At 41.1% G+C, this 27,990-nt stretch overlaps 1 protein-coding gene across 2 annotated transcripts in view; it reads right to left on the bottom strand.

Moving 5' to 3' along the window:
* The window catches only part of ddhd1a (DDHD domain containing 1a), a 29,383-nt gene extending 13,747 nt beyond the window's left edge, over nt 1–15,636 (bottom strand). Inside the window, exons 1-4 of one of the 2 annotated variants that reach the window (XM_042500136.2) lie at nt 14,362–15,636; nt 11,954–12,130; nt 5,931–6,032; nt 1,791–1,919 (exon numbers count right to left, since the gene is read on the bottom strand). In XM_042500136.2, the coding sequence (XP_042356070.2) occupies nt 1,791–1,919; nt 5,931–6,032; nt 11,954–12,130; nt 14,362–15,145 (1,192 nt within the window). In that variant the 5' untranslated portion in view covers nt 15,146–15,636. The remainder of the gene's footprint in view (nt 1–1,790; nt 1,920–5,930; nt 6,033–11,953; nt 12,131–14,361) is intronic. The other variant, XM_042500137.2, reaches the window with a different exon arrangement.
* Between the last annotated feature and the right edge of the window lie 12,354 nt (nt 15,637–27,990).

Raw genomic sequence — 27,990 nt, 5'->3', positions numbered from 1 at the left:
CTGAAATAGTACAGACCCTCCATTACACCTTTTGTACATACATTTTGTGTCCTTTATATTCTATTTTGTCATTTTATACATTAAGGTTGCTTCTATATTTTTTATCGTATGTTCTATTCTATTTTTATTCTCTCCTTTATGTTAATTGTTTTGCACCAAAACACCAAGTCATATTCCTTCTATATGTAAATGTATGTAAAAACCAGATTCTGATTGCTCTAACTTTCTCTGGCTGTTCATCTAGCATCATTATCAGGTCAAAATTTCTCTTTGTTGAATACATTGGTTAATGACCAAATACCTGCTAAACTAATGACATTTAGGAATGTTCTGATCCAATCTTGAATTTCAGTATCGGGGCTCATCAAGGTATTTTTTTTAATTGATCAGTGTCGACTACATTGCGCTTGATCTTTTTTTTTTAAATGTCAGCTGTTACACAGGTGTCATAAACTGAAAGCACAATTTATGGCAGGATGTGGATAAAATGTCTACAGCGCGGAAACATTTTAAATAGGAATACAAAAGCAGTCCAACAGCCACTTGTAATGTCTGCAATGTGTACATTTTGTGAGGTGGCAGTAACAGAGCTTCAGTAAGCATTCAACACCTTTACACCTACACAGCACCTTAAGAATAAACGATCACTGAAATACAGATTCACAAAGGAAACAAACACTGGAGGACACTTTTACAAGGGGAGAGAATTTTCCTCCAGACAGTGAAATGGCCAAAAAGATGACCAGCCTGTCGTAGAGAATACAGGTTTTTGCGTCTTTTGGAGCTTTCAGAGCCATGGTTATGCCCTTTTCTCTCAATGCTACATTTAAGTAACTGCTGCAACTGCTCTAACTTAGTGGAATTGATAAGAGCTATTTGTAAAGACATTTTAATTGACTTTTAATTTGTTTATTTGGTTATTTTGTAAAAAAAAAAAAAAAAAATTGGATTTGGAATTGTGATAAGAGCCATAAAAATTCTTATTTATTTACTTTGTTATTTTGTCAAAATAATAAGATAAAATTAAGTTAAATTAAAAATGCCTGCTTGGATGCAGGGATAGCAGAGCTATTCAGCTGTACATAACGTACATTAGATTAATTAATAACTTAAATACACTTGAAATGTGCACTGTGCAACTGCAGTTTCTCGGAAAATAAGTATCTGATCAGGATTCGGTGATGGCTGACACTCAGTATTAAATGACTCAGATCGGTAACAGGGTAAAAAAAAAAAAAAACTCAGTCAGGACATCCCTAATGACATTGCCATGTGTCTCAGCTGTACTGCTAATCTGCACATGTGTTAGCATGCTAAGATGGTGACCTTCTTATAACTACATGCCAAACAGCCGCATGTTAACATTGTCATTGTGAGCATGTTTGCATGCTGACATTAGCATTAAGCTTCAACCATCACCAGAAGTAAAGCCTCACCAAGAGTGTGGCTGCAGACTTAGTCTTGTTTGACCCAATGTTCAATATTTGGCTTCAAACTAAAACAAAACAAATAGTTTATATTTCAAAACATGTAGCATTAACTTGGTTCAATAAAAATTCCTTACATTTCTGGTTTCCTCATCCATATGTTTAAGTTGTAGTTGATGTGTTCAGTAATGTAATTTTGAGTAAACACAGTTTGAGTAAATTATTTAAACCATTAAATGTCCCAATAGTGGCTTAAAACTGATTCAGTTTTAGTACACGTACAAATACACATATACAATATATTCAAGGAACTGTTTGTCCGCCTTATTATTTGGAAAAATAATTAAAGTGTGAGTTACAGACCTTTGGAGAAGCCCAGTTTCTGGGTGACTGTGCGTGCAATTTTGGAGGTTGTGGCATCGCTGTAGAGGTATACTTCATCCACGCTGTGCCAATCCACGTGGGTCCGACTCAGCTTCAGACTGTGGATGGCTGTTTGAGGGGTTGGCAGTGAGAGGTGAGTGAGTGAATGAATGGACAGAGGAGAGAGAGAAGAGCATTGGAGGACAGTGTGGGAAATTGGGCAAAGAGAGGGGAAGATCAGGGAAAAGGGTGAAGGAAAAAGGTCCAACAGTACAAAGGTTTGTTGTTACAATTTTCAAGATGAGCACAGAGGGAGGGAGAGAGATTGAAGACATTATGAATTGTGATCATCGCAAACACAGTGAAAAAAAAGCAAAGATATAGGATCAATCTATTCACAGAGCTCAATCAAATGCAGTCTGGAGCATTGATCTGCAGTTGGAAAGAAAAACACACCAAACTACCACACACCATGATTGCATATTTCAGCTCTTGCTTGTCTGTCCTGCTTGTGTGTCATCAGTGAATATATTTCTAAATTCAAGTCACTTTCAGTTCAATTTCTCTCTGTAATGTTGTTTCACACTATAATGCAGTGACAAGGGCAAGTAAGAGCAGACTTATGGCGAGGGAGGAGACATTTGCTACAGAAGCTAAGAGCAATAAATGAAACTGGTTGACTTGAGAGAGTTATTTATGTCTCTGCAGCATGTCCTTTAAATGTACCGTGCAGTCAAGTTCATTTGGATGAGACTGGTGGCAGACTTTGGCGTAGGTCCAGTGCACAGTCACTGCTTTGTGTACTGCTCTGAACCAATCTGGAGATTAAAACCCTGAAGAACAGCGTAAAGTACTTGGAGAAATAAAACGCTCCAGAATGCTTTTTTAATTAACTTGCTAAACTTGTAGATATACAGACCCACAAATAATGCAAAATGAAGTTCTTCAAGAAATATAATCACTGTCCTACTATGGTGCTTCAGCATACTGAATATCCTTCAAAGAGATGACTTGTTTTTGTCGTATGTCAGACCTGTGCATCCTTTTAATTTCTTCTCACTCATCCTTTAATATTTGGACATTTATGACTCATTCCTTAGTGCTAGTTCTACAGGGATGAGGTAAGAAGCTCAAAAATTTAGCCATCTCTCTCTTTCTATTACCCATATGAATTATTAAATAGGATATATAATCAGAGCCTATGTGTTCGTGAGTCACATGGTGGACTTAAGCTGGGCCTCTGTAGCCCAGCAGGCTAATTTCTTTATTGGAAAAGCATGACCGGTGGGTAATTCAAGGCCAAGCAGTAATTGCACCTTAGCTATTCACTCTGAGGGCAACCAGTTTGAGCTGGAAGGGCTGCCTCTAAAGGAGAAGGACAAGCTGGGTTTGGAGGAAGAGTTTGCCACAAGGAACAAAAGTGATGGAGTAAAGGGCATTCATTTGGAATAAGAAAGGTAAGGAAATTGTTTTCCCGAACCACATAAAACAATAAAGCTGATGTCCCGAGGAACCTCAGGTGAAAGATAGAGTCTCCTTTGTCACTCATTTCCATTTATCTTTGCAGATCCTAAAATGAAACCACTCAACTGCAAAGCAAACACAGGCTTAACCTCTATCAGCACACAAACTATTACTAAATGACTCGCAGAGGAGGGGAACAATCAACTCTTCAGAGAGGAGATCTTTTCACCACCTGGTTTGGATTCATCTTAAACACTTCAGAGTGGCCTCCTTTCCTCATCTACCTCATGAACTCACAAGAAAAGGACTGTGGCAGTTGCCATGAGAACTACACACTGTTACAGGGTCATAGGGTTGTTCAAGCCACTACAGTTGAGCTTCACTGGCAGCCTGGTCCAATGTAAAACAGGAGATACTAGTCCAGCTACAATAGAGTATTTTAGTTTAACTCTTTCAATACAAAATATTGGTTAAAGTGCAGCCAGTAAAATGAAGTGATACTTTTAGGCTGTACAAGGTCACTTCCTGTTTTACAATGAAAGGCAATGCATTGCGAAAGGAAGGGAAATGCAGAGGGATCAAAGTGTACAGAGGAACTGGCAGTCAACCAAAAACGGTTAAAGAGTTTACTGAGGGAGTTCTCTAACACTGCTACGGCAAAAGGGACCACGATTGAGGAGGAGGGCTAAAAAGTAAGGGATGAGGGGTGGAGAATGTGACAGAGTGGGGAGGAACTGAGTAAACTGCTGTAGTAAAAGAAGAAAAAGAAGAGAGAGTTTGGGAAATATGCAGGAAGTTTAGTTGTGAAATGAAAAGGATGGGCTCTTCAAACTAACTGTATGAACAATGTGCCATGATGCTGGTCTGGTACTGGGTTTTGATCTCATGTGAGGCAATATTTCAGTAAGAACTTTTTCTTAGCAGTAGCATGATAAAAATATCACCTACAAATCCCTCATAATGTTTTCCCTCCTCTTACAGAGAAGGACAAGGCAGAATTTCAGTCAGCGTATTCCCGATAGTACATGTCTGTTGGCATGGCCCCAGTTTGGAGAAGCAGTGAGGAGTGCTGGTGTGGAAGCTGGTTGATGTACTGCTGCCGAGTTATTTTGTTATTTTGTTTAAGCGATTGGTTGACTTTATTCAATTTCAATTTTTACAATTGAGGTAGCAGTAAACCAGCACCTCCCATGTTCTGTGGGGTAAAATTAAGTTTTTTGTGAAGGATATTAGGGGCTGTGAAGAAAGCATAGCTGACAGCCATATACTGTAAGTAATACACTGACTACGGATAAGTACCTCATTAAACTCCACTTCAGAAAATACAAACTATCCCTGCAATTTAATGTCACTTAAGTGTACTACTATCAGTACTGTAATACTCTCAACCCAAGAGGTAGGGCTGGGTATTGGTGCTCCATACCTTTACAGTATTGACTGAAATAACAAAGTACCAAGAAGCAGTGAAACTTATCAAACGATAGCTGCACTCAGTCATTTTGGACCCAGGTCTAAAAAAATGACTCTTCGTATGGTTTTGCTCATAGCCAATTACAGCAAGTGCTCTCTGACTCTGGGTGACATGTGATTGTCCCACAACCACAGCCACTACAACTCAGGCAGTCTGCAGTGTGCTGAAGTCAAGCGTGTTGCATTTGACAAGTTGGCAGTTCAGTGTGCCGAGATGCTACCAACACATATAAAAGTATGGCTATACAACATGCCTGTGGTCTCCATGTACTCCATTCACATGATGGGTATCAAATGAAGTAGCGGAAGAAGGTACTGAATGCAGTACTCTTTAGGTATCTGTATCACTTAAAGGATACTGGTATGATAGTAGTGCTATAACTTTTTTTGAACAATACCCAGGCAATGGGTTATGCAGGAAAATCACAGGTCTCTGTTGAGGTCAATGTTCGCTTGGGTTTACCATGAGATGAAGACCCCGAGACCTCTCTGTTCAGCATTTACGAGAGGGTCAATACACCCAGAACTGGGACGGTGATGGACCTCTGAGAGGGCGACTCTATACACAACGTGTTAGAAGGCTATAGTAAAGAGCCACAATGGCTCCACTGTTCGGCTCATCACTTGTGTTTGGCTCTCAACAGAGAGCTTTGTTCCCAGCTCTTAGAGAGAGAGCGGGCGATGGTGGTTCATTAATGACGGTCATACTGCCAGAAGGGATGAGAAAAAGGGAGCAATGAGAGAGAAAGTGGAAGGCGGGGCTGGAAAGAAAAAAAAGGGGCAAAGAAGGGTGGCTTTTTGAGGACCAGCTTATTTATTTCACATCCACTGGTTTGAGGGCTTTTGCCCCTGTAGCTGAGTGAATCATGTTGTCTGCTCTATATCTCAGCGAGGAGATGAGAGACACATACAAAGGTTTCCTCAAAAAGCAGCAACAGCAGTACCAAACTCTGGGTCACAGCACAAAAGGGAGAAGTTCTAGCGACTAGGCCCAGTTAAGGCTGCAATGGAGGGGAGGGGAGCCTAAATCCATTTTAATACAACCGTTTCTAACTGAGCCTAGGTCTAGTTCTAAATCTTAGAACGAACAGGTCTGAACAACAACAGAAAGGAAAATCTAGTTCCATAAGGACCTAGGATCTACCAGGAAAGGAAACAAGCTAGCAGAAGTTAAAAAAAAGAAAAGAACTTTGTATTTTACAGTACCTTGGCAGCGTTTGCGCTTGTGACATGTAGTTTTAGCACTCGTCTGATATCCACTCCATTTGAACAGAAAAGGGAGGTAGAAAGGGGGCAGGTGGGAGAGAACTAACAACCAAGAGAGAGTGAGTAATGGCTTTTACCCTGGTGTCAGTCACACAGGCTACCACTGTCATCACTCTTGAACAGGCCAGTCTATCAAGTAGTGCTGCTATCAGGTTACCACATGAAGGCCCTGGACGCTGAGCCGTACTGGTTTACTGACAGAGCCTGTAGGCTGCAGGTAGGTAAGCCGACAGCTCAAAATGCAGCGCTGCTTGACACATGCCTAAGATGACTGAGGTAGCATCTGTTTTACACTCATTACATCATAAATCTTTGTCTTGTTTGTCAAGACTTAAAATGCCATGAAGTTAAGCACTTTTAAAAAATCTTTTGTGAATGTATAATACACTGCTAGTCTTCTATACAAAAAAATCTATATTGTACAACAAATTGCACAAAAAATATATAAGTGAACATTTAAAGAGCCTTTGCAAAGAAACACAAATAACAAAAAAAAAAAAACCCTTAAAGGGACAGGTAACCCCAAAGCCTCAAAAATACGTTTTCTCTTAGCTGTAGTTTTGTTTATCAGTATAGGTTGTTTTGGTGGGAGTTGCAGATATTGGTTATAAAGATGTCTGCCCTCTCTCAAAGAAGAAAGCAGCATACTTCTGCTCTTGGACAAGAGGCTCATGCTCTTGACAGCGCAAGAAACATTAAAGGCGTCCTCCTTAGCTGAGCTTTAATGTTAGCTAGCTCAGTGGTGCTAGGTGAGCTAGCAGTAGATGCACGCTTCCTTCAGCGTGATGATACAGTTGGCGAGTGTAGTTAAGTGGACATAAAAATAGTTCCTACATGAAAGTGCTCACAGCAAAATCTGCGGATTACCTTGAGCAGCTGGCTCATGATTTCCGGTAAGAGACATTGCTGCTGAGTTTTTTTAAAATGTATGTTTTTGTCGCTTCGAGCACTAAAAGCCGAGTGTCAACTAGTTCCATTAAATTAAAGAGAAGGCAGACATCTCTACAGCTGATATCTCCAGCACGGCAAACTCACACCAAAACAATTTAAAGTGATAAATATCACTACAGATAACAGGAAAAAGATGTATTTTTGATTTGGGGCAAAGTGACCCTCAGCATCCGGCAGTACTTATCTTTCTATTTGGGTTAATAAATAGTTTTACTTTCAATATTAGGGATGTTTAAAGGAACCGATGCTGAATGAACTCAAAGAGGAAGAAACAAACTGACTACAAACACACAAACAGATCTGTAAGAGTATAATGTCACTCTAAGAGTCTGACAAATTAGAAATGATATGTAGCTTGTTTAAATATGATCTTTGAGGAGAGAAAGATGATTTTTATTGCTAATGTCTTATTTATATTGTCTTAAAGCTGGTGTAGAATAATTTTGAAAACACAATTGATCTATCAGTTCTTATAAATGTGCAGTTCCTGTTATTGTGCTTTATTATTGCAGTAGCTAGAGTCTGAAATATAGGCACTGCTATATGAGATACAATGGTAAAGCATTTTTCCACAAATACAAATAACTTTATATTAATACTGAATTAAATTACCTGGATTTCTATATTGACAAGTGAGCATGGTTTTAATTCAATAAATCTTAATTTTATCATCTTGTTTTAAAAAAAAGTCTAAAATACCCAAACAAAACAAGTTAGTGTACTATATCAATAAAACACAAAGCAACACTTACATATATAAACACTAATGGATGGAGATTAAACGCGTTATTTATAAAATGTGACAGATATTGATAAATGTTTGCTGTATTTTAATAATAAGTAAAATGAATATCCAAATGATCATCCTCTGGTCATTATATACCGGTTAAAATAAGAATCTCACTTACAGCAGATCAATGTTCAGCAAATCACTGAATCAGGTGTAAAGGGATGTCTTGATCTGACATTTAAAAGGACCTCCTCGGCATTTGTTAAACAAATCAGCAAAGTCCCTTATCTGACTAAATCCTTTACCCCCGTGATAACGCCGACATCGGACTTGCAAATGTCAGCAGTGTCTTCCTCTGCAGAGGTGAAAGGGCTGAGGAGCAGAGAGCTGCTGAGTGCACAAGAAGTTTGTTTGCTGCAAAAGCTATCAGTGAAGTCCTTTTGTGCATTACAACACTGATGGATCCATCCATAAATAGGTGTTCCCTAATGACTGGAATGTCCACAATGTGCAGAATATGAATCTACTGAGGAACAAGTCTTTTTATGATCATCCTAGAGGTTTAGGTTACATTACATGACTTTTGGGTTACCGAAGGGCACATTTAGATGATCTCATATTGACTCAAGGTATTGGCACAAAAATAAGGAAATAATGAGGCTAGATAAAACATTTTAAAAGCTCATTATTATATGAGCAACTTCCATTTCTTTAAAGCATGTGTTAGATATCAATCGTGCAGTGTGTTTCGAGCCTCACGTGGAGGTTAAATAAATACGCAGCTGAATATGTCATGTACACAAACCAACGTGCTGGTCTTCCTCCTCAAACATACCAAAAGTATTATGCTGACAGATGACACTGTGTCCAGCCTGCTGGCTTTATTTTTCCTTTGACGTCGGAGAAGCCTGACAGACTGGGACACACCCTACAGTTTCCACCGCAAGCTGACTGCTCTACACGAAAACACACACACAAACTAAAGGAACTTAAAATGAATGCATGGCATCATCTTCTAGTTAAATGTTTGAAGAAATTCTATTTCATATCCAGCTCTCTGTAAAAAAAAAAACATTTGCCTCAGCGTGGCTTGGAAAATAAGTCTGCAATCATTATGCTAAGAAAAGATTCTGCTGATCGAAGTTGGCCAATGGAAATCAAAACATTAAAAGACAGTTTGTAAAATCCATCAACAGTAATGCCCTCGTGGCCATTTTCAGCCTCAATAACTGAAAAAAGAGCTGTGAGTGCCACTTTGATGCCACAAGCTCACGATCTGTGGAAACTGTCAACTTCCCTCTGCAGTCAAATGGCAGCAGTCACTCTTTAATGAAAGTTAGCCACAGTAATATTAATAAAGGAAGACAAATTTGGAACGAGAGAGACAATTGTAAAACGTCTTTTCGGATACCATTTTTGAACAGTCACTGGTGCTCTTTTTGAGTAAGAAAAACATTTTTGAAGGACAATTCAACATTTTATATTCACAAAAGCTATCAAAGCAATCCTTGTTTCTTTTTATATCTGAAAAACTGCTGTGAAAAACAACCACTGTTCACATATGAAAACTGTTTTTTTGCAGTAGAACATAATTTGTCATGCATTTGGGTTCTTCCCTCCTTTACGATTCATGATAATAAGCATCATGCATCATGAGGGAAAAGGACATCTGTGTACTTTTTGTACCTAGCCTCCTGCCCACATTACGATGTTATGCCAGCATGGCATGCTGGTATGTCTACCATGTGTCTTCTGCTTTACTAATCTTTAGTCTCAGACACAAAGAGACAGAAGGGAGAAGAGAGCTGAGACAGGGCGGGGGAGACATAGCAGGGGAAATGTATGTACTGCAGTAATGTCAGAGCCCGGCTCCCTGGCTTTATGGTCCATTTCTCAATTGTAATGCAGTTCAAGGTAGCCCGCTTATGGCTCCAACTGCTTCAGATTATTAGCTCTGAGATGAAATACTCTACTCTAAAGGCTCCCTGTGATAAAGACTGAACAAGGTGAATTAGCAGCATCTATCACTCACTGTGCTTTCACACTCTGCTAAATATAGGAGTGGAAAATAATGTGCCAACAAAGGCAGCAGGAGGCTTTCAAGCAGATGCTCGCTCTTCCAAGTCCCGTGCATTAAAAGATATCATAAGATTGTGCAAAAATAAAGCAGGCATTACGCTTTAAAAAAACATATGTTGTGTAAGAGTATGTATTTATCTAGCACATGATATGGTGAAGAGAATTATAGACCAAATCACTGTGACATTGCGCTAACAACAATCACTTCTGTTGTCATTTACAGCCATAACGGTAAAGCTATATAGTTAAACATGTTGGTACAACCTATCTGACATTTCTGCTGTGCTTATTTTAAACACTGATTTGTTGTTGCTTTTCTATTGTCTTTGACAAATGAAATCTATCGTCTCAAAAGCTAAGCAATGTGCTACTATGGACGGGGCTCAGGCAAAATGGACTCTACCCACCTGAAAAAATAATCTGTATCAATTTAAATGCACTCTATATTTGGAATATTTTCCCTGCTTTAGTTTACACACTAACCAATTAATGTCGCAGAAGACCAGTAACTACAGTGTTCTGCAAAGTAAGATTATTGGTTTTTGTCAGTGGAGCCTGGTGGCTTTTCGATAACTGCTTCAGTTACCCGCTGCAAAAAGCTGTCCAACAACAAGGTGACACGGTGAAAAAATATTTTAAATATAGCACACACATGAACTGCCATTTACTTTTTTAGGTGTGCTTCTTTTTGGTGGCTAAAAAGTAAATAATTGAGGCAGCGTTTGCTCAGTGCCACTTTTTATGTACATGACACGGGAAGTTTCTACGTGGAAGTTATTGTAAACAAAAATTGGGACTCAGTCTTTTCTGCATTATTTACCCGAGCAGAAGCTCAACCTCTAGACAAGCTAAGGCCATATGATCAGTCTGTTGTGCAATAGAGGAGCCTTTAAGTGTCACACAACCAGTTTGTGTGCCCTTCCTCTTTGTCCTTTGTGACTGCTTATATAGTGTCCATGTGTACATGTACACAAATCCTGACCTACCGCTTCTGATGTAAAATTGCGATTCGCTCACCAAAAGTTTCAGTAGCTTTGAGTACATGGCACAAAGCGACAATGTGAACAAGGCTGATCGACCTACTGTAGTCACTTTCTTCTGCTCTGTTGATGGCTTTATTTATAGGCCTTAATTTATTTTGAGTGGGGGGGTGACAGAACCCTGACATGTGACCTACAGTGCAGTGTGCTCGAAACAAGGCAAGCAAAAAACTTGCAGAGGCTCTGTGCAAATAATAGCAATTTAACAGTTTCAGTCATCACGTAGGTATTATTAAAATATATACCAATCAGAGTTTGAGGAATAAGTGTAATTCCACGATTAACTGCAATTAATTAAAATAGGCTGATGATTTCAAATTTTTGATAAATCTTCCAGATTATCTTCGCAATGTCTCTCACACATCTTTGCTCTGTTTTAAGGATGCAGACTAAATATTGTCTCACAGGTTGCTGCTGCATCTTTTTCTTTCTGCCACATTCACACACCCACACACTCATCACAAGTGAAGGTCCTGTATATCTGGCTGCCTTAAGGAGACTGCTGAATCAAAGAACTTCTTTCTTATTGCCCCTCGCAGCTAGAGCCTGCTAGGTTTTCTCTTGAGCCAGAGAGACGTGCCGGATTGTACGAACTGCACCTGCTTTACGTTGGGAGGATGACATGACAAAACCTGCACTCACATGAATGGAAGCACCTGCTCCATTTGTTTCTCTCGACTGTGCATCGACACTACAGCAGGCAGGGCTCACTATTTGTGACTTTCGATGCTTTTCTTCTGGTTTTATGGTGAAAATGATGACTTCACTTTTTCATGGAATTTATCACTAATGAGGGCCTTTGGCAGACACACTGCCCCAACACAGCACTATATAGGTGTTCTTTTACGAGATGCTGCCTGCCTGCAATAAAAAATACTGCAGGGTTAGTGAATGCAGCAGTGAACACTGGTGAGTGTGCAATAATGTGTTTTGGCCTTATGTCTCTATCACAAACCATGCTCTGACTCTATGACAACATTCACTCTAAAATCTAGTTATAATCAAGCTATCAGCTGCGTTTATTTATTCAGACTTTAGTCACCAGAATGGACACTTCAGTGCTGCGTTGTTTAAAACAATCTTCTTCTGGATTCTTCTGCCACATTAATCTTAAAAATCATACAACCTTACTTTTCTATGTTTCCCCTTCCCAGTTCTCTCACCGTCTTTGCTATCGACGGTCTTCACAACTAGATCCGTTTCGAAGGTGTCCTGCATTTGCTGTCCTCGGAAATGGTTCAGGTGCTCTTGTTCGATGAGGTCACTTTCCTCTTCGTCTAAAGGGAGCCAGGTGCCATCGATAAACCACTGACCTCGCATGACTGGAATATGGTCTTGTTCTGTAAGACAGAGATAGAGGAAAAGAGTGACCTATAGTTTCTATCGTGTGGGTCCAGGTGACATGGTGCACACTCCTGTCAAAGGTTTAAATCTATCCCACTGATGTGAAGGTGGTGATGACAAGACAAGACATGCAACGATGTGCCAACAAAGGCCCTGCAAGCTTGTAAAAATGGATGTAACGATGCTGGGTATAGTCACTTTTAAGTAACTGTGTGCATCACTTTGCCTTTCAGAATGTGCTCTGGATGACGTAAACTGCTTTCTATTTAACTCAACTCAAGTCTGACAAATCCAGGAGGAACAAGTCTCAGTGGCTCTCGGAGCGAGGCCACTTTTGATTACAGTCTTGAGTGACATTATTAACTGATTCTCTGGTGGTGAATAAGATTGTTAAAGAGCTGTGAATGTAGCACAAGACAGGGCTCTTTCTGCACAGACTGAAACTGCTCAGTTGGACAAAAACACGCAAGGAGACTTGCTTATAGACAGAGAGGCCCACCACAATGCTAAGGCAAAGACAGACATATAAGACACACTGATAAAGGCTCACAGCGGAAACTATTCACTCATTTGTTAAGGTGGTTCATGTCTGGTCAGAGAAGATAAGCCAAACTCTTCACATAACATGGTGTTTTAGGTTCTCATGAGGTGAAAAGTGACCTCTTCATCTTGTTAGAATATAAAGCTATTATTACACCTTCCAAAGCCTTCTTTGTCTCTTTATAGATGCTTCACTTCCTATTACAGTGCATCAACATCCCCTCCTCTTCATGTCTCCCATTACATAAACTGTCCTCTCTCTTCCTAACTGATATGCATTAGTTTCCAACTCAAGTGTTGTGCATCAAGGTCTTAAATGCAAACATGACATTGTGTTTGCAGCGCTATAGGCCAAGCTGAAATGGTACAGCGTGAGCAGAGCGGACTACAAATGGACTTACATCCACAGCATGAACATTGACGAAATGTACTGCTTCTCTAAATGTCACTTGGTGTTAACCTTCAAAAGAACCAGCTACCCGTGAACCTTTTCATCGAGGTCAGGTTTGCAGTGGCTCTGTAGTGACCGCCCTCATTTGTACTCTGCCTCCTTTTCCTGGAAATATCCATGAATTAGTTAGCACAGATCAGCTGAGGCCAATCGACTGACTTCCTGGGTTGTAGCCAGTGAAAGATCTGCGAAACAATGCAGGACTCAGCAAATGAGTGGATAATTATATCCTGGTTTATTTCTTTTAACCCTCGGACACCCCGATCAACATCAGTTTTCTTGTGCTGCATTCAGGTGCCTTTGACAATCATTTAAACCTTTGTAATGCGAGCAAAGTGGTTTGATATCTGTCAAAAGCATTGGAAAAAAGGCAACCAGCAACTTGGCTTTTTTTTTTCTTGGTAAATTTCCCTGTGGCACAAAAAAGTATACCTTACCTTACGTGACTTTTTTTGCCAAGTAGGGATGATAACAATTAATCACTAATCAGTTAATTGACAGTTAAGAACTGAATCACACTGGTGACATTTAATCGATTAATAAGCTATACAATAATGCAATGTGTTGCTGTGAGCTTCGATTGAGGAAAAACTTACTTGGTGTTGTTTAAATGAGCAAAGTTTTTATGCTTTTTTAAATTTTAAATAATGGTTTACTTTACCTGTATCAATTAAGGGAGGTGCTTACAATTTGCAGCTCTAGTGCCAAGTTTATGTTATTTTATTGTAGCCTTTTACTAATTGTGCATCTGTCTGTCCTAGAAGAGGACCCCCTCCCCCTAAATTGCTCTTCCTGAGATTTCTACCATTTTTTCTCCTGTTAAAGGATTTTTGGGGGGAGTTTTGCCTTATCCGCTGTGAGGGTCCAAGGACAAAGGGATGCTGTAAAGGCAATCTGTGATTTATTATTATACTGGGCTTTAAAAATAAAATTGACTTACTTTCTTGCAACTTTTTGAGATCATGTTTTTGAAAGAAATGAAAGCAATTTGCTGTGGTTTCAAAGGGTTAAGGGAGCAGGGATGGATGTTGCTCACAATGAGTCTCAGAATAAGCTTGTGAGTGGCTCATTGATCTGCATGCTGTCAGACATTATACTGCAGAATATAAAGTATACATGAGGTACATGTACATAACAGGAACCAGGGCCTGTTGGAAAACACCCAGTGATGCAACATATGGTGTGACTGATGCAAAGCAAAAAAACGAATTATGGATCTGTTTTTATGATACTCACGCTTCCAGTAAACAGGATTGCATTCCTTCTCTTTAACATCCACCTCATACAGCCCTCCCCGGACACACACAGGCTCCATGTTGATTTCAATGCTGTCAGGGTCTCTCTCCTCCGAGGACACGGTGGACGTGTCCAGGGACCCCCTGCCACCGTGCACACTGCTGGTCCTCGTCTCCACCGGCACTGCACCGTTCAGTCCTCTGCTCTCCACCCCGTTATTACCGCACTCTTCCTCCCCACCGCTGATCTGGGAGCCTGCTCTACCAGGGTTCAGCTCACAGTATTTCCGAAACATCAGTTCAATTTTGAGCGAGTCGTGTCCCACAAAGGGCTTCCAAGTTTTCTTGTCCTCTTTGTAAAACCACCGCACCTCCTCGGGACCGAGCTCCGTGACCACCTCGTTGAAGCGGTGTCTGGAGCTGTTGGACCGCGACCTCTTCCTCCTCTCGAACAACGGACCCGCGTTGTTCCCGTCGCTGTCGCTGTAGTCCAAAGAGCTGCTGTCCAGGAAGGTGGCCGGGGAGCTCAGGTCGAACAACAACCCGTCCTGGGTGCTGTGGTGCCGGGTGTGTAGGAACGGCAGGTGTCCGTCCAGTCCCGGTTGGACGGAGGACATCCCTGCCTGCATCGTGTCATCCATGGGACTCATCTTGTGACAGTAGGAAAACACATCGCTTACCAAACCCCACTCCTTGTTGTTGTTTGTAGCGTCGACGCTTTTACTGTCTGTGCTCAAAGAAGATCTTAACGTGGAGGTTTTGGTTGTAATGTTGAAATTGCTCATAACTACCTGAGCAACCTCACCACCTCCTCGGCTGCCACCTCACATCAACACAGCTCTCAGCATTACTTCGCAACGGCTATTATAACATTTAACAGGGCAGTTTTAATCTGAAAAATATCAACAAAATAAAATTCCCACTGACAAGATCCCACCTCATTTCCTTAGATGTCCCGCAGCTTGTTAGCTTGCTAGCTAGCTAAGCTAACGAAGCCGGCTGTGGAACTCCGATGCTAGCTTATTAGCAAGTCCGCAACGTAGCAACCGAGAAAACCTGTTCCCCTCTTTTATCCTCCTTCTCCCTAACGTTAACACAAACCTTTGTCAAAATACTTTACTGTCACCGAGACGCTTTAGTCCAGCTTGATAGGCGTAGTACTGCAGTCACCATACTTTGTGTGTGTGTTCCGGTCTCTGAGGAATTTCAGATTCATTCGTTGTCCAAACAAATCTTGCATAGAGACAGCACTGTGGTGTGCGTGTGTATGGCTTGACAGCTGACGCATTGATCACACGACCCTGTCGGGAGCGCGCACGTAGAAATTGCGCGAACATGACGACATCCGATGCACTATTTGTTACTGTGCACTAGATGGAGACAAACAATTATTAATTTTTATCAACACCAGTTTTCTTGTGCTGCATTCAGGAAGTTTTAGCATTTAAACCTCTAAAACCTGAGGAAATGTAATTGATTTCTTTGAACAGTGAGCAAACTGCAAAAAATAGTAAAAGGTGACATGGAAATTATTTGAAAATTAGTGAATCGTCAGACATTAAAAAAGGAGGAAAAATGTCCTGAAAAATATATGTAGAATTCTGTTACCTATACATTTAAAAAAAAATGTATTATTTTTTTCTACCAAACAAAGATGTGGCCTCATCCATGCTGGAAAACAAAGCTTATGCTGGTAGCTGGTTTTAGTTGGTTTAAGATGGTATAGCGGGGTCAGCCAACAGCCGGACATGCTGGTGTTACCAGCATGTCAAGCTGAAAACATGTATCTTAATGCATATCCCATTAAAGTAGACTTAACTGGTATATGGCCTTTGCTTTTCATATTTCCCTCGTGAAATTGTTATTTATAGAGATTTTTTTATAAAAAAAATATTTGATCCTCATTGCACTTTTATTTTTTTGTATAGAGTTACATACATCTGTTCAGTAAAACAGGTGAAACTCTTAACGTCGAAAAAAATCCACCTTTGAAAATCCCACCACACACAGCCATCGTGTCTGAACTGAATGGTAGAGATAGCTTAATCAGACTGAGTGGAGTTCAACACATTTTTTAGATAAAGTGACTAAAAATGTGCTCCACCAAATGGTTGAGCAGGACGTTAAAGGGTTAAATACTTACAGGCTGCAATAACTTGGTTTTCCACCAGAGGACAGCAAATACCTACTCATAATAAAGCAACATCCCAGCTGGCCTGTTACTTTTGGAATGAATTGACTGTCTAAAAATACTCTTACAAACTACAAAAACTTCTGTTGTCACAAGGGTGGACAAAATAACAACAAGAGCCCAATACAGAATAAATACAAACTTTCCTGCAGCCACAACATTTTAAATAAAGCAAAACCGCTGCCGTTCTGACAGTCTCACTGAAAAGTCCCTTTTTTTGAGATAAAATCTAGATAGATACAACCATCCTCTGTAATGAAAATCAAAATGAAGCAAGTAGCCACATTGTAATTGCCTCTAAGTTTAAGTTCAGCCCACACTGGTGTCATTGAACTCCAAAATCTATTTGTAGTGTATCTGTTCTAGAGCACAACCAGTGTTTACATCTCTGTGTTTGCGTGCATGAGTACAGTTTGTGTTCATATGCATGCATGTATGCATGTGCCGCTTTGTTTGTTTATGCAAGTGCATGTGTTTGCATAATGTGTGTTTTGCGTAGCGCCATTTGTGTGTGTACTGCTGGTCCAGGTGATCCTGGGGCCATGGTGTGGTCTGTGGGGAGAGAAGGAGAGGGATAGGAGAGAGGCCCAGGCAGCTGTATTTGGGATAAACAGACATTACCCTGCTGTGTTCTAATTTACTGCAGAGTGGGAATTAAACTTTAAACTCGTCCCGCCCCTCTGCAGTCCAATACTCCACGCTTCTGGCCATCAACAACCACTTGCACAATGTGCGTTATTAAAGTGTTTCTCCACCCAAGATCAGTCTTTTTAGTATCGAATTCGCACCCCCTGTAGGCTTTAAAGGTGGTTGTAAAAAATGTTGTCTTTCACAACAAGATGCAGTTTATGGAGGAGGTCTGGATGTTTTTAGGGCAACAGAATGATGTGGAAGCAGCATGTAGCCCTATTTAGACAAAAATGATGATAGTTTGAAACACACTGGGATTATTGATGGACACAAGTGGAGATGTTTCAGGAATGTTTTTTCACACCTTAAAAAGGTGGTACTTTTGGAAATTATTGTACCTGACTATCTAAAAAGAAAACTTTTACAGGCACCTTTATTATCCATTGGGAGTGTTTGATAATCAAAAGATAAATTAAAAGCAGAACAATCTTGAGTTATCCCAGGATCATTATCACAATCCATAGCCCACACAATCTTATAATTGCACTTCAAAGTTTATATAGTAGAAAAGAACACTCTAAGGCCAAAACCCTGGAAAAAACGTCACTTTTATGATGTGCAAAATTCAGATGTAGGACAGGAAGTGATTAATACGTATATGTCAACTAGAAATAGATAAACATAGCTATAAAAGGGTTGGACGAACCTGCAGAGAGCAGGAAATCATCCAAAAACTGAAACTCACACTAGATGTGATCCATACAGAACAAAGATGTTATGTTTTCCACAACTTGGCCAGTTTGCCCACTGCTGCAGACACGATCACTGTCACAAATTACCTTGTCCTCCTGATGTTATTAACGATACACAGCAATCTGTTAAAAGTGCACAAGAGTCTAGTGCACTATAACTCACGTTATTTTGTGTGCGGTTGGTCCATTGCTGTGTTGAAATGGCGCTGGTGAACTCATAGTTACAACACGGGAAGCTGTGTACATGTCATGCTTGGGGTTCAAGTCGTGAGAACACCGCTGCTAGGCAACAAGGCAAACAATTTATAAAACTACAGCGAGTCAAGTAATTTAGGCAATGCAAAGGCATAGCGTCAGGGGAAAATGATGAGGCTGTTGGGAATGTGTACATTTTCTTCAGACATATTATAAAATTACATATTCTATACAAGTAAAATTACAATAATTAAAAATTCACAGCCTGCGCCATCTCTGAAAACATTGTAGAGGTCGTAAATATCACATTAGGGGGTGTGCTCAGATCTTCTTGTGATCGCGGTAAACACAACATTTGAATGCAGCCCATGACTGAAACCACTGCTGTCTTGTTATGGCCAAGTGACTCAACGTGCTCAACTATAACTGTCTTTTAAATGTATTTCAACTCTGCACGTGCGATGCTGTCCGGCTAATGCTACTAGCTAACATTTGCTAACTTAAGCTACTATTTTCAACCTAGGCTACAAGGTCAACCGTTCTCAGAGATTTAGTGAAACAAAAATCTGGGTTGTGGGTAAAAGCATTAAGACGTTGTGGCAGCAATTTGTAACTGCATCCAACTTAAAGAATGTTTAACACTTTAAAATCAAAGTTTGACATTAGCTGATTGACCCCGTTCCTCCAGACTAAAGATGGTTTTTGACACATTATTTAGTTTTTTACTTCGTCCCTTTAAGTCCTACTACTTTTTGAGTTTAAAGCAGTCTCTGTTTTTTTCCAATTTGATGAATTGGAACAGCCGTAAACAGCGCAAATCACAGACATTTGTGCGGGGTTGGTAATCTTCGCCTCCAGCTGCCTGCCTTCCATCTGGACAGCCTGTTGATGTATGACGTCATATGCAAAGACGCTCGTAGCTATAAATTGCTCAATGGACAATGTTCTGCAATCCCAACATGAACGTTGTAATATCTTCATTTTCCAGATGATAGTCATTAAAAACAGCTCCACCATTGCGTAATTATGAGCGCAAGACAAATTCACATTGCAGTAATATCTAATCTGAAAGGCCAAAATAATTACTGGGTTAAATATGCGATGAGATCTTGCCAAGAGCTTTCTCTCACTGCAGGTTTACACCTCAGGATGACATGTGGCTTTCATATAGGAATTAGTCAAATTCCTCATCTCTGGCAGTCAAACTGAAACAGGTTGGCCTCCCTCTCTCTCTCTCTGTGCTCTGATGTTTTGCAACCGCCAGGCCCACCACCTGGATGAGTGGATGACAAACAAACTGCAAATTTTCCTTCCAGTAACTGACCAAATAGATATTTATAACCAGCTGGTCACCTCCCCCCATCCACTGGGCCCCCTTCTCCTGAGCCACGGCTGCGAGAGCTCCCTTTAAAGACCAGTTGTGTCACTTCTGGCTTTGTTCTTAAACAAAGAGAACTGCCCCTCATCTGCCCGTAATTGGGCCGACTCTTGGAATGTGCTTGATGTCTCCGCGCGGGCCATTGCCGCTCCAACAGACAGGCTGCTGGGACATGGGAGATGAATGAGTGGAAGTCCATCCACCCTTGCTCTGTTTTCTTTTTACTTTCCTTTACCTCCTCTATCTTTCATTTTTACCTCTGTTTCACCCTTACTTAGCCACCTTTTTCTCGGGATGGAGGATCCCTGGATTGGAATAAAGAAATCCCACACTCACACTAAATGGAACAGTCTGCTGATCGACTTCACTGGGTCTGTTTGGTCTCTCTGAGCTGCACCACCTCGCTAAGGTTGGGCGGTTGGACGCACTACAAGGCCAATCTGCGGCACATGTCACTAGCAGTTACTGAGGTGATGTTGACCATGGGCAGATGTTTTAGAGGGGATTGGAGGGTGTTTATGGCATTGTTACTAAAGGGAAGCAATTTAGAGAGTTCAAATTCCACTTGCAAGGAAGGAAAAAATGTTGAAACAGTAGTTGGCAGGCTACCAAAAGCCTGAGCCCCTAATTGTTTTCATTAATAGCAAATAATCTCAAAGTGCTTACTCCGTATTCTGGGAAACATTATGGTGTTATGTTCAAGATGTGTACATCTGGGAAGCCTCTGTGGATTAGGTTAGAAATTTGTCTGCAGCAATCACATGAACTCCAGGTGTTCGTGTAAAGGGTTTACGCTCCGACCACAGATATGTTTGCGTCCGTGCGAAGGTGTTTTGTACCTTTTGGTGTTTAAGCAACCTTGTCCCCAGAATCCAACCCTTTGGTTTTGGTCATGACTCATTTACTCCCGAATCCTTCACCTTTCACCCCCAGCTCCACTCTCCATGTCAGTCGCTCCCAACCCTGGATAAGTAAATACATGATGTAATGTGTGGTTTTTGCCTCCAACCCCCCACCCACCACATCTAGAGGTGATTAAAGTGGAGCAGCAGTTTTAGGTGGGGATGGCTGGGTGTGGTCAAAAGTGTCCTGAAGAGGAGGAGCTGGTTGTAGATGGGAGTAAATGGAGAGGAATTTAACAAGGCTGGTTTTGGGCAAATATAATGGAAGGGAGGGGCACATGCAGGTCACCAACAGGGTGGGACTTAAAGCAGGGAGACATCACACTCCTGGTTGATCCGTCTGGGCTGGGGCTCCTCCGTCCCCGCAGCCTGTAGCCGGGGTCAGGCCAGCGCCCCCCCCCCTCGCCTGTCTGGGCTCCAGGTTCCAGGTGGGTGATTGGGGCTGTTGACTCCAGTACAAGGCAGCCGCTGCCTGGTCCTGCTGCCCATAACGATCTCCTCCAGGGCTCCCATTGTCATTCAGACTCCTCACAACACTTCACAGGTCTGATATCCCTCCTCACTGGAGCCTGGACTGGGCTGGGCTGCCTGACTGCTGTCCTCATGTTTGTTTGTGTGAGAGAATGTCAAGAATAATAAGCCTTGTGATGGTATTTTAATTGCAAAGTGATCTTTCAGTTGAGACCTCTTGTTCTTGTGTTTGTGATGCTTTCTCTGTTGTCATTTGAATAAAAAACAATTAAAAAAAACACTTAAAAAAGACGCCTAAATCTTTAGGAGGAGTGGGTACAAGCAATGTTAGGAAGATTGTGCAACATTTTGGTAAATGCACTTTACTTTCTTGCTGAGATTTAAATGAGTAGAACTGACATTGATCTCACCCCTAGTCATTATATGCATTTGCAGCCACTGCAGGTTCCACTGGTGTTAAAATGCAGCCTTTTGCAGTGTATCTTGAGCCAGAAGGGGTCAGTGGCAAGATGTTATCAGCAGTTAGATTTAGCCAATAAAACTACTTGGTTATGGTTGAAAAAAGATTGTGGTTGTTTTTCATGTACGGCGACTTAGACAACTAAACTACTTTACGGCTGGGAAAAGATTGGGGATGTTTCTAAAAAACACTTGGCTTCAGGTGTCACAAACACAGCTAGAAAGGCAGTGTGATACACTAAAAAACAGTCAGCTTTGAGTGAGTTTGACAAACCCATCCACCTCCCTTCCCCCCAACCTTAAGCGGACTTTCATGCTTTTTAAACTACATCCATTGTTCTAAATGTCGAATAATGACACAGATAGGTTTCTTTATAGCCTAGACACAGACAAAAACTTAACACTGACACTGCCAATGTGGCTTATATTGATGCTTTGGGAGTGCGAAGACTCAAAAGAGTCACTGCAATCTTTTTCTCTTTGCATGAGAGCGAGCAAGCATTTTTCCGGAAATGTTGGACACTTCTGTTAACACACCACCAGACCACTGCTTCCTTGAAAGATTTGTTGTTGTCTGCTTTCATAGAACAAATGGACATGCTGCACCTTTTTATATCGTGGACAAGTCTGCCTGCCTGGTTTGTGTCTGCAGACAGAAGTCTTTCATTGAGTAAAATAACTTGGTGAGAGTGAGTCAGAACACTTCACAAGAGCCATCTTTAGACCACAAAACTTATCAGGGAAAACTCAGTAACTGTACATGTAAGTTTTGATGTGCTCTCTTCAGCACGTCATAATAGACCAGCCTCACTTCTTAACATGCCAGCCAGGAGAGGAAAGTATGTGTCCAAACATATTAGGAATTCCATTTTAAGAGCAATGCAGAGGGCACGGAAGAGTTCAGAAAACAGGACAGCGTTTAAATTACAAACTGTGTAAATTATTACTTGTGGGTGACGCTGAACATTTTGCATTCTAAGGCGTCCGTTTGGGTATCAGTCACTTTCACCTCCACGTAAAAGTAAACTTGGTGGTGAAACAGACAGCCGTGGAGTGGAAAGTGCCAGGAAGATTAATGAGGTGTGTCTTTCCTCTCTTTCACACTATCCTTCTCTTTATCCCTCTGGTTTGTCTGTGTGGGCTGTGGGTCGATGTGTGTGGGGGTCCATGTGGGGTGGCCCGATGGGGTAACATGCTGGGGTAAACAAGTAGAGGAGACAGCAGGGTGATGTTCCTCTCACTCAGCTCTATACACATCAAACAGGGAGCTAGTGTTACCTTGTTTAGACAAACACCTTCGCCAGCTCATTTTCTGCCAGTGCTTGCCTCTTCAATCCACACACTTGTCATCAATCATTTCTTTTTTCCCCAGCTACATTTGTTTTCTTTTCAAAAGTGACATATTTAAAGAATAGTTTGACATTTTTTGGAAATATGCTTATGGAAATACTCTAGCTAAGAGAAGGTTGATACCAGTCTCATATATACAGTATGTCCATTAATAATAAGGCTACAGATAGCAGCTTTTTAGCTTAGCTTAGCATTTAGATTGGAGACAGTGGGGGGACATATAGCATGGGTCTGTCCAATGATAAGGCAGGACTTGTTTTTACACTTTTGCATTTGTATGCATTAAGCAAATGAGCTTGCTGTTCTCATGGACCAGCCTGCTCGTAAAACAGTGTCACTTTGACGGCGCTTTGGCGCAAGTCTGTGACGCTAAAAGGCACCTCTCTTGTATGCAAGATATACCACTGGACATATTATGGCACCAATAAACCCTGGACTTTCATGGTGGAGTTCGGTGTTTGCTTCCTGTCTGAATGTTATGTTTTTTTTCTACACCTTACCATGTGCCTCCTTCCCCTAAGCCTAACCATCCATGCCCAGCATGTACATTTATTGATGTTACGGCATTTGTTGCCACATGTGGCGCCATCCCACCAAGTACATTGGTTGACATCCCGATAGCGCCATCCCAGAACGCAAACAGCAGATGCAGAAGGATAAGGGGAACGTAATAAATAGATGCAGAAGTCCACAGAAAAATGGCTATGTGATGAAGTGCAAAGCGGTAATGTGACATGTTGGGATAAGTACAGTACATGTTGCATAGACTGCTGCCTACAACAAGTGATGTACCCTAACTTTTATTACCCACACAAACCTGGGCTAGTAATTAATTTGTGTCCCATGTAATCACCTTGGCAGGGCTGTCATTCACGACTTATGTGCTGAAACAAAAGAACAAAGTAGGATAAAGACCAAAAGTAAAAAAAAAAAAAACACAGGACATTCCCCCATGAGATGGATGTTTGTGTCCCAAGTGAACTTTTATGAGTTATTTTAAGATACTTCATGTTTTCTTCTCCTAAACCTAACGTATGTGTCTTTCCCTGCCTAAACCCAACCTACATAACTTTAAGTAAGTAACTTTACATTAAGTATGCAATGTCATTCAGGTCATTCTTTAGATATCATTCAAATTGTCGTATGAGCAAATGTTGAAAGGAAATATGACATTTGTGAGCTTTAGATGTGACAGTAAGGGGGTATAGTTATCAAACACAGCCTGTTTCCAGTTTTCAGTTTAGCTAAGTTAATTTCACAGAGAAGTCAGCCAAAAAGTGAGTTTGTTGCTGTCTGTACCTGCACTAAAGACTGTGCTGCACTGCTTCCAAAATAACTGCCTTTTATACTCTCTTCCAGGAAAGATGACTATCCCTGTAAGCACAAAGGTGAAGTCTATTGTCTCGAAGAACACTTTCTCCTTAAGATCTGCCTGTCATTTACAAGGTGAGTGTTCTGCCCTTAGGACCTCTGTGGCCCTGCACAGAGACCTACATGTGTTGGGCCGATCCTCAGTGTTTTCAGATGATGTTTCACACTGTCAGGGTTGACTTATCTGAGTGGGGAAAAAGTTCCCAGGGAATAGACATATCCCACAGACAGCTTTGGAATGTTTTTACAGAATGGCCCGGGGACCCTCAAAGACGACGTATGATCCAGACTCTGCCGCTGTGGTAACTAGAGCAAGAAATACACACATTTTTTTTTGGTCTACTAGCCTGTTGTCTATTTGTTGTGAGTGGTTTCAGTGTTGCAATTATTTGTTGTCTATTAATCTATTCTGTTTATTGTCTATTTGATTATGTTAACTGAAACTCTCAAGTAGAATAGGGCTTCCATGTGATGTTTGGCTTCATGCCATGATGATTAGTAAAGCAGGAAGACGTAATACAAAACTCTTTGGTACTTAAGTCACTTTATGTTACTGTTCTGGTGCCCTGTCAGTTAAGATTTCTTTTTCCAAGACCTTTTTGTTTATGCTTTGTCCATTGTAGTGAACATTTAGCCATGCACTGCTGAATTGATTGGACAATAAACAGCTGAAAAAATTCTCACTTTGAGTTACAATAAAAATGTGTGTATTACCAAATTGTACATATCGTGTTGTAATAATTTAATAAAATGTTGTCACTACATATTTCTGCAAACCATGGATATGTTACATTTGTACATTTTACACGTATGATTTAATTCATGTTACATGCATATGAGCTGAGTTTCTCATCAGGAGAAGAACGGGATGGTGGACTGTGTGACACGTGATGGCTGACAGCAGCAGACCACAGAAGAGTTTTTTTTGTTGATTTTTTTAACAAGAGTTCGTGTCCAGTAGTGCAGCAGTACAGCAGTGTTTCTAGCAACAAATCCGGGTGCTTTTTAAAAAATATATATCATGTCCAGCTATGTTTGAGGCGAGGCAAACAGTTGTATTTTGATGAGAGTTCAGGACATGTCCAGTCATGTTTGTAGCGACAACAGCAGGTGTTGTAACAAGATTTTGGGACATGTCCAGCCATGTCTGAAGTGACAAAAGTGTGTGGGGTTTTTATAATCTTAATTTGGGACATGTTTTTTGGGATATGTCCAGTCGTGTTAGTAGCGACAAAAGTGTTTTTTAACAAGAGTTCAGGACACATTCAACAATGTTTGTAACAACAAATGTGAATATTTTTAACAGTAGTTTGGGACGGGGTGCCCGGTGGCTCAGTTGGTAGAGCAGGCGCCCCATGTACAGTAGGACATGTCCAGTAGTGTTTTTAGTGACAAAAAGAAGTGCCTTTTGTGCCAAAACCTAACCACACATTAACCAAAGCACTGTCATAACATAAAAATTGAATCCTAAAAAAGTTTCAACATATGAGCTACAAAGAAAATGTACAGATGTAACATATACGTGGTTTGCAGGAACATACACTGCCAACATTTATTCTGGCGATTGGGTTTGATATTAAAGTGGTTGGCTGCCCATCTAGAAGAGAAAAAGCAGTGATTGTAGCCCAAGTTTGGACCAATAACTAGCTGTCAAAACTATCCACTTTTTTCAACCTCTTACGTCCTCCCCCTTCTCTTCCTTTCTTTTCTAGGAGAGGAACTGAGAGATGGGACCGCAAGTCCCCTCAGAGGCTTGGTCCTCCATCAGTATCCTTAATGGATGTCAGATGTGTGTGAGAGGAGGCCGTAGCGTGAGTGTGTTTCATGTTAGTTCTCAGCGTGATGAGCAGGGAAGCAGCTGGAGATGAACAGAAACCGCCCCGGCCTCCTTTACAATACCTCCATTTTTTATTCTGTCCTTCCAAGTAATGCTCTGCTGCTTTTCCCAGTGTAATATATTGGTATTAATAAAGGGAAACAAAGGCAAACATTCTGTAATGGGAGAGGAGAGGATATTTTGGTTTCCTGGAGAACCAGACAGCAGCCTCTTTACTTCTTCTCACTATAAATCTCGTGGCAGTTTGAATGGTTGGATGGCCATGCTCTGTGTTAACGTTTTCCTGAGTTGATTACAAAGGAGTTCAAGGAAAAGTGCTCTGTTATTGCTTACAGCCATGGTACCTAATAGTATGCTACAGTGGAGCACTTCAATAGCATGCGCTGTCATACAATATCAATTTGGACCTCTGGAGGAATTTGTTATTCACCAAAGCAGTTGCTGCATAGAGATGGTTCTTTACTGTTAGTGGCTTCTGAGTGAACACAACTGAAGGCCTATCCCCTTCTGGCAACGCAACTCACATCCCAATTGCTTAATAGGAATTCAAGTTTCCCACAAACGTCTTTGTTGGAACAGCATCCTTTTACCACAAGCATTTAACACTGCAGCTCACATTTCTTCTGCTCCTTCTCAGGAACATTTTATTTGCATCACTTGAGGGTTTTTTCTTGGCAATATTGCTCCTCAGGGAGGGCTGGGGATGAGGACAGTGCTGGATTGCTAAGCCTAATGAGTGAATAATGCAGCACGATGGCGTACAGTAAGATGTTGACTGCTTTTTATAGGGTGACGGGAAATAAATAACTCCAGGTGTTTTGTGAAAGAGAACCGATCTAATGCGGTGAGTCAAAATGAGTATTTCCCATTCGTCAACAAACAGACTTGCTCGCAGTGAGTAAGACTCGGGTGGCTGATGTGTGGGGCAGGCCGCTAAGTGGAGCAAGGGGAGTTGTGAAGGGTTTGTATTTGTCTGCACTGAGCAAGTAAGTATTTTGGCTAGTTAAAGCTATGTCAATGTGACGAGTTAAAGAACTGCATTCTGATGTATTTCATCTTGAGGTTAGTTAGTTCAAGGGACCTCTTTGAAAATGGGCCATACCAGTTGTTTCCTCACCAAAATTTAGCCTGATTTTGGAGTGTCTTTTAGCCCCTTTCCTGATGTGCATAATTTCTCTGTGCTATGATTGTAAAACCATATGACAAAATAAAATCAATGTCATTTACTCAAGCATACTGTATATACATTTAGAACTAGCAGGGCATTTTTGTGTCCGCCCTGTAATTCAGATCTGCTACAAAATGTTATGGGTTCTTACTCTGCTTAGGCTACACCCTTCTACCAAGTTTCCTGAAAATCGGGCCATTATTTTTTTATTATGGTGACAAACAAACCAACATGATGGAGGAGGTGATAAGTAATCAGAGAGGGTCAGAGGCAGCTAACACGATGCACAATAATGTACACAAGAGTGGTGTTGTGTCAAGTTTGTTTTACTCATCGATTTGTGTTTCCCTCTTCCTTAACCTCAACCCAGATTTATCCCTAAACCCAACCACTCATTTTCTATGATGAACCAAGAAAAGCAGCAATGGGGCATTTTTATATTATACATTGTGGAGACTGTTTTTGAAAAGCTTATGTTGATAGTGTGCCAGAAAAGAGAGAAAAAGATGTGTTTTCAAATGTACGCATATTTTGAAAACACATAGTTCAATGTACCCAAGTCGCCAGAAATATGTTAAAAAACAAACAAACCTTGAGGCATAGAGACAAAATATAACAGAGTATCAAAGAAGGTTCATTTGTTAGGGAGCTGAGGGCAACTGGGTTGAAGCAGGTTGGCTGTTGGTTGGGGAATTTGAGCGGGCAGCCAGTTGGTAGGCTTCCCTTTGCTCTGCAGGACGGGGGCGGAGGGCCTCATTATATCTCTCTCCATGTCGGGCCCTTAAGTCCGTCTCCTCAGCGCCCGTTCTGTTTGTTTAGAGAGCCACAGCCTTTTTAAGCTACGTTTGGCCTAATGAGCCCATTATCTGTCAATGATCCACAAAGAGGCCCTCCTCTCTCTCGCTCCCTCTCCCCTCTACCTCCCT

The sequence above is a fragment of the Plectropomus leopardus genome, chromosome 14 (genome assembly GCF_026936395.1).
Source record: "Plectropomus leopardus strain MGB_pleo_1.0 chromosome 14, ASM2693639v1, whole genome shotgun sequence".
NCBI classification, from domain to species: Eukaryota; Metazoa; Chordata; class Actinopteri; order Perciformes; family Serranidae; genus Plectropomus; species Plectropomus leopardus.
The sequence above is the reverse complement of the archived record's forward strand: the minus strand, read 5'-3'. Positions and strand labels throughout refer to the sequence as shown.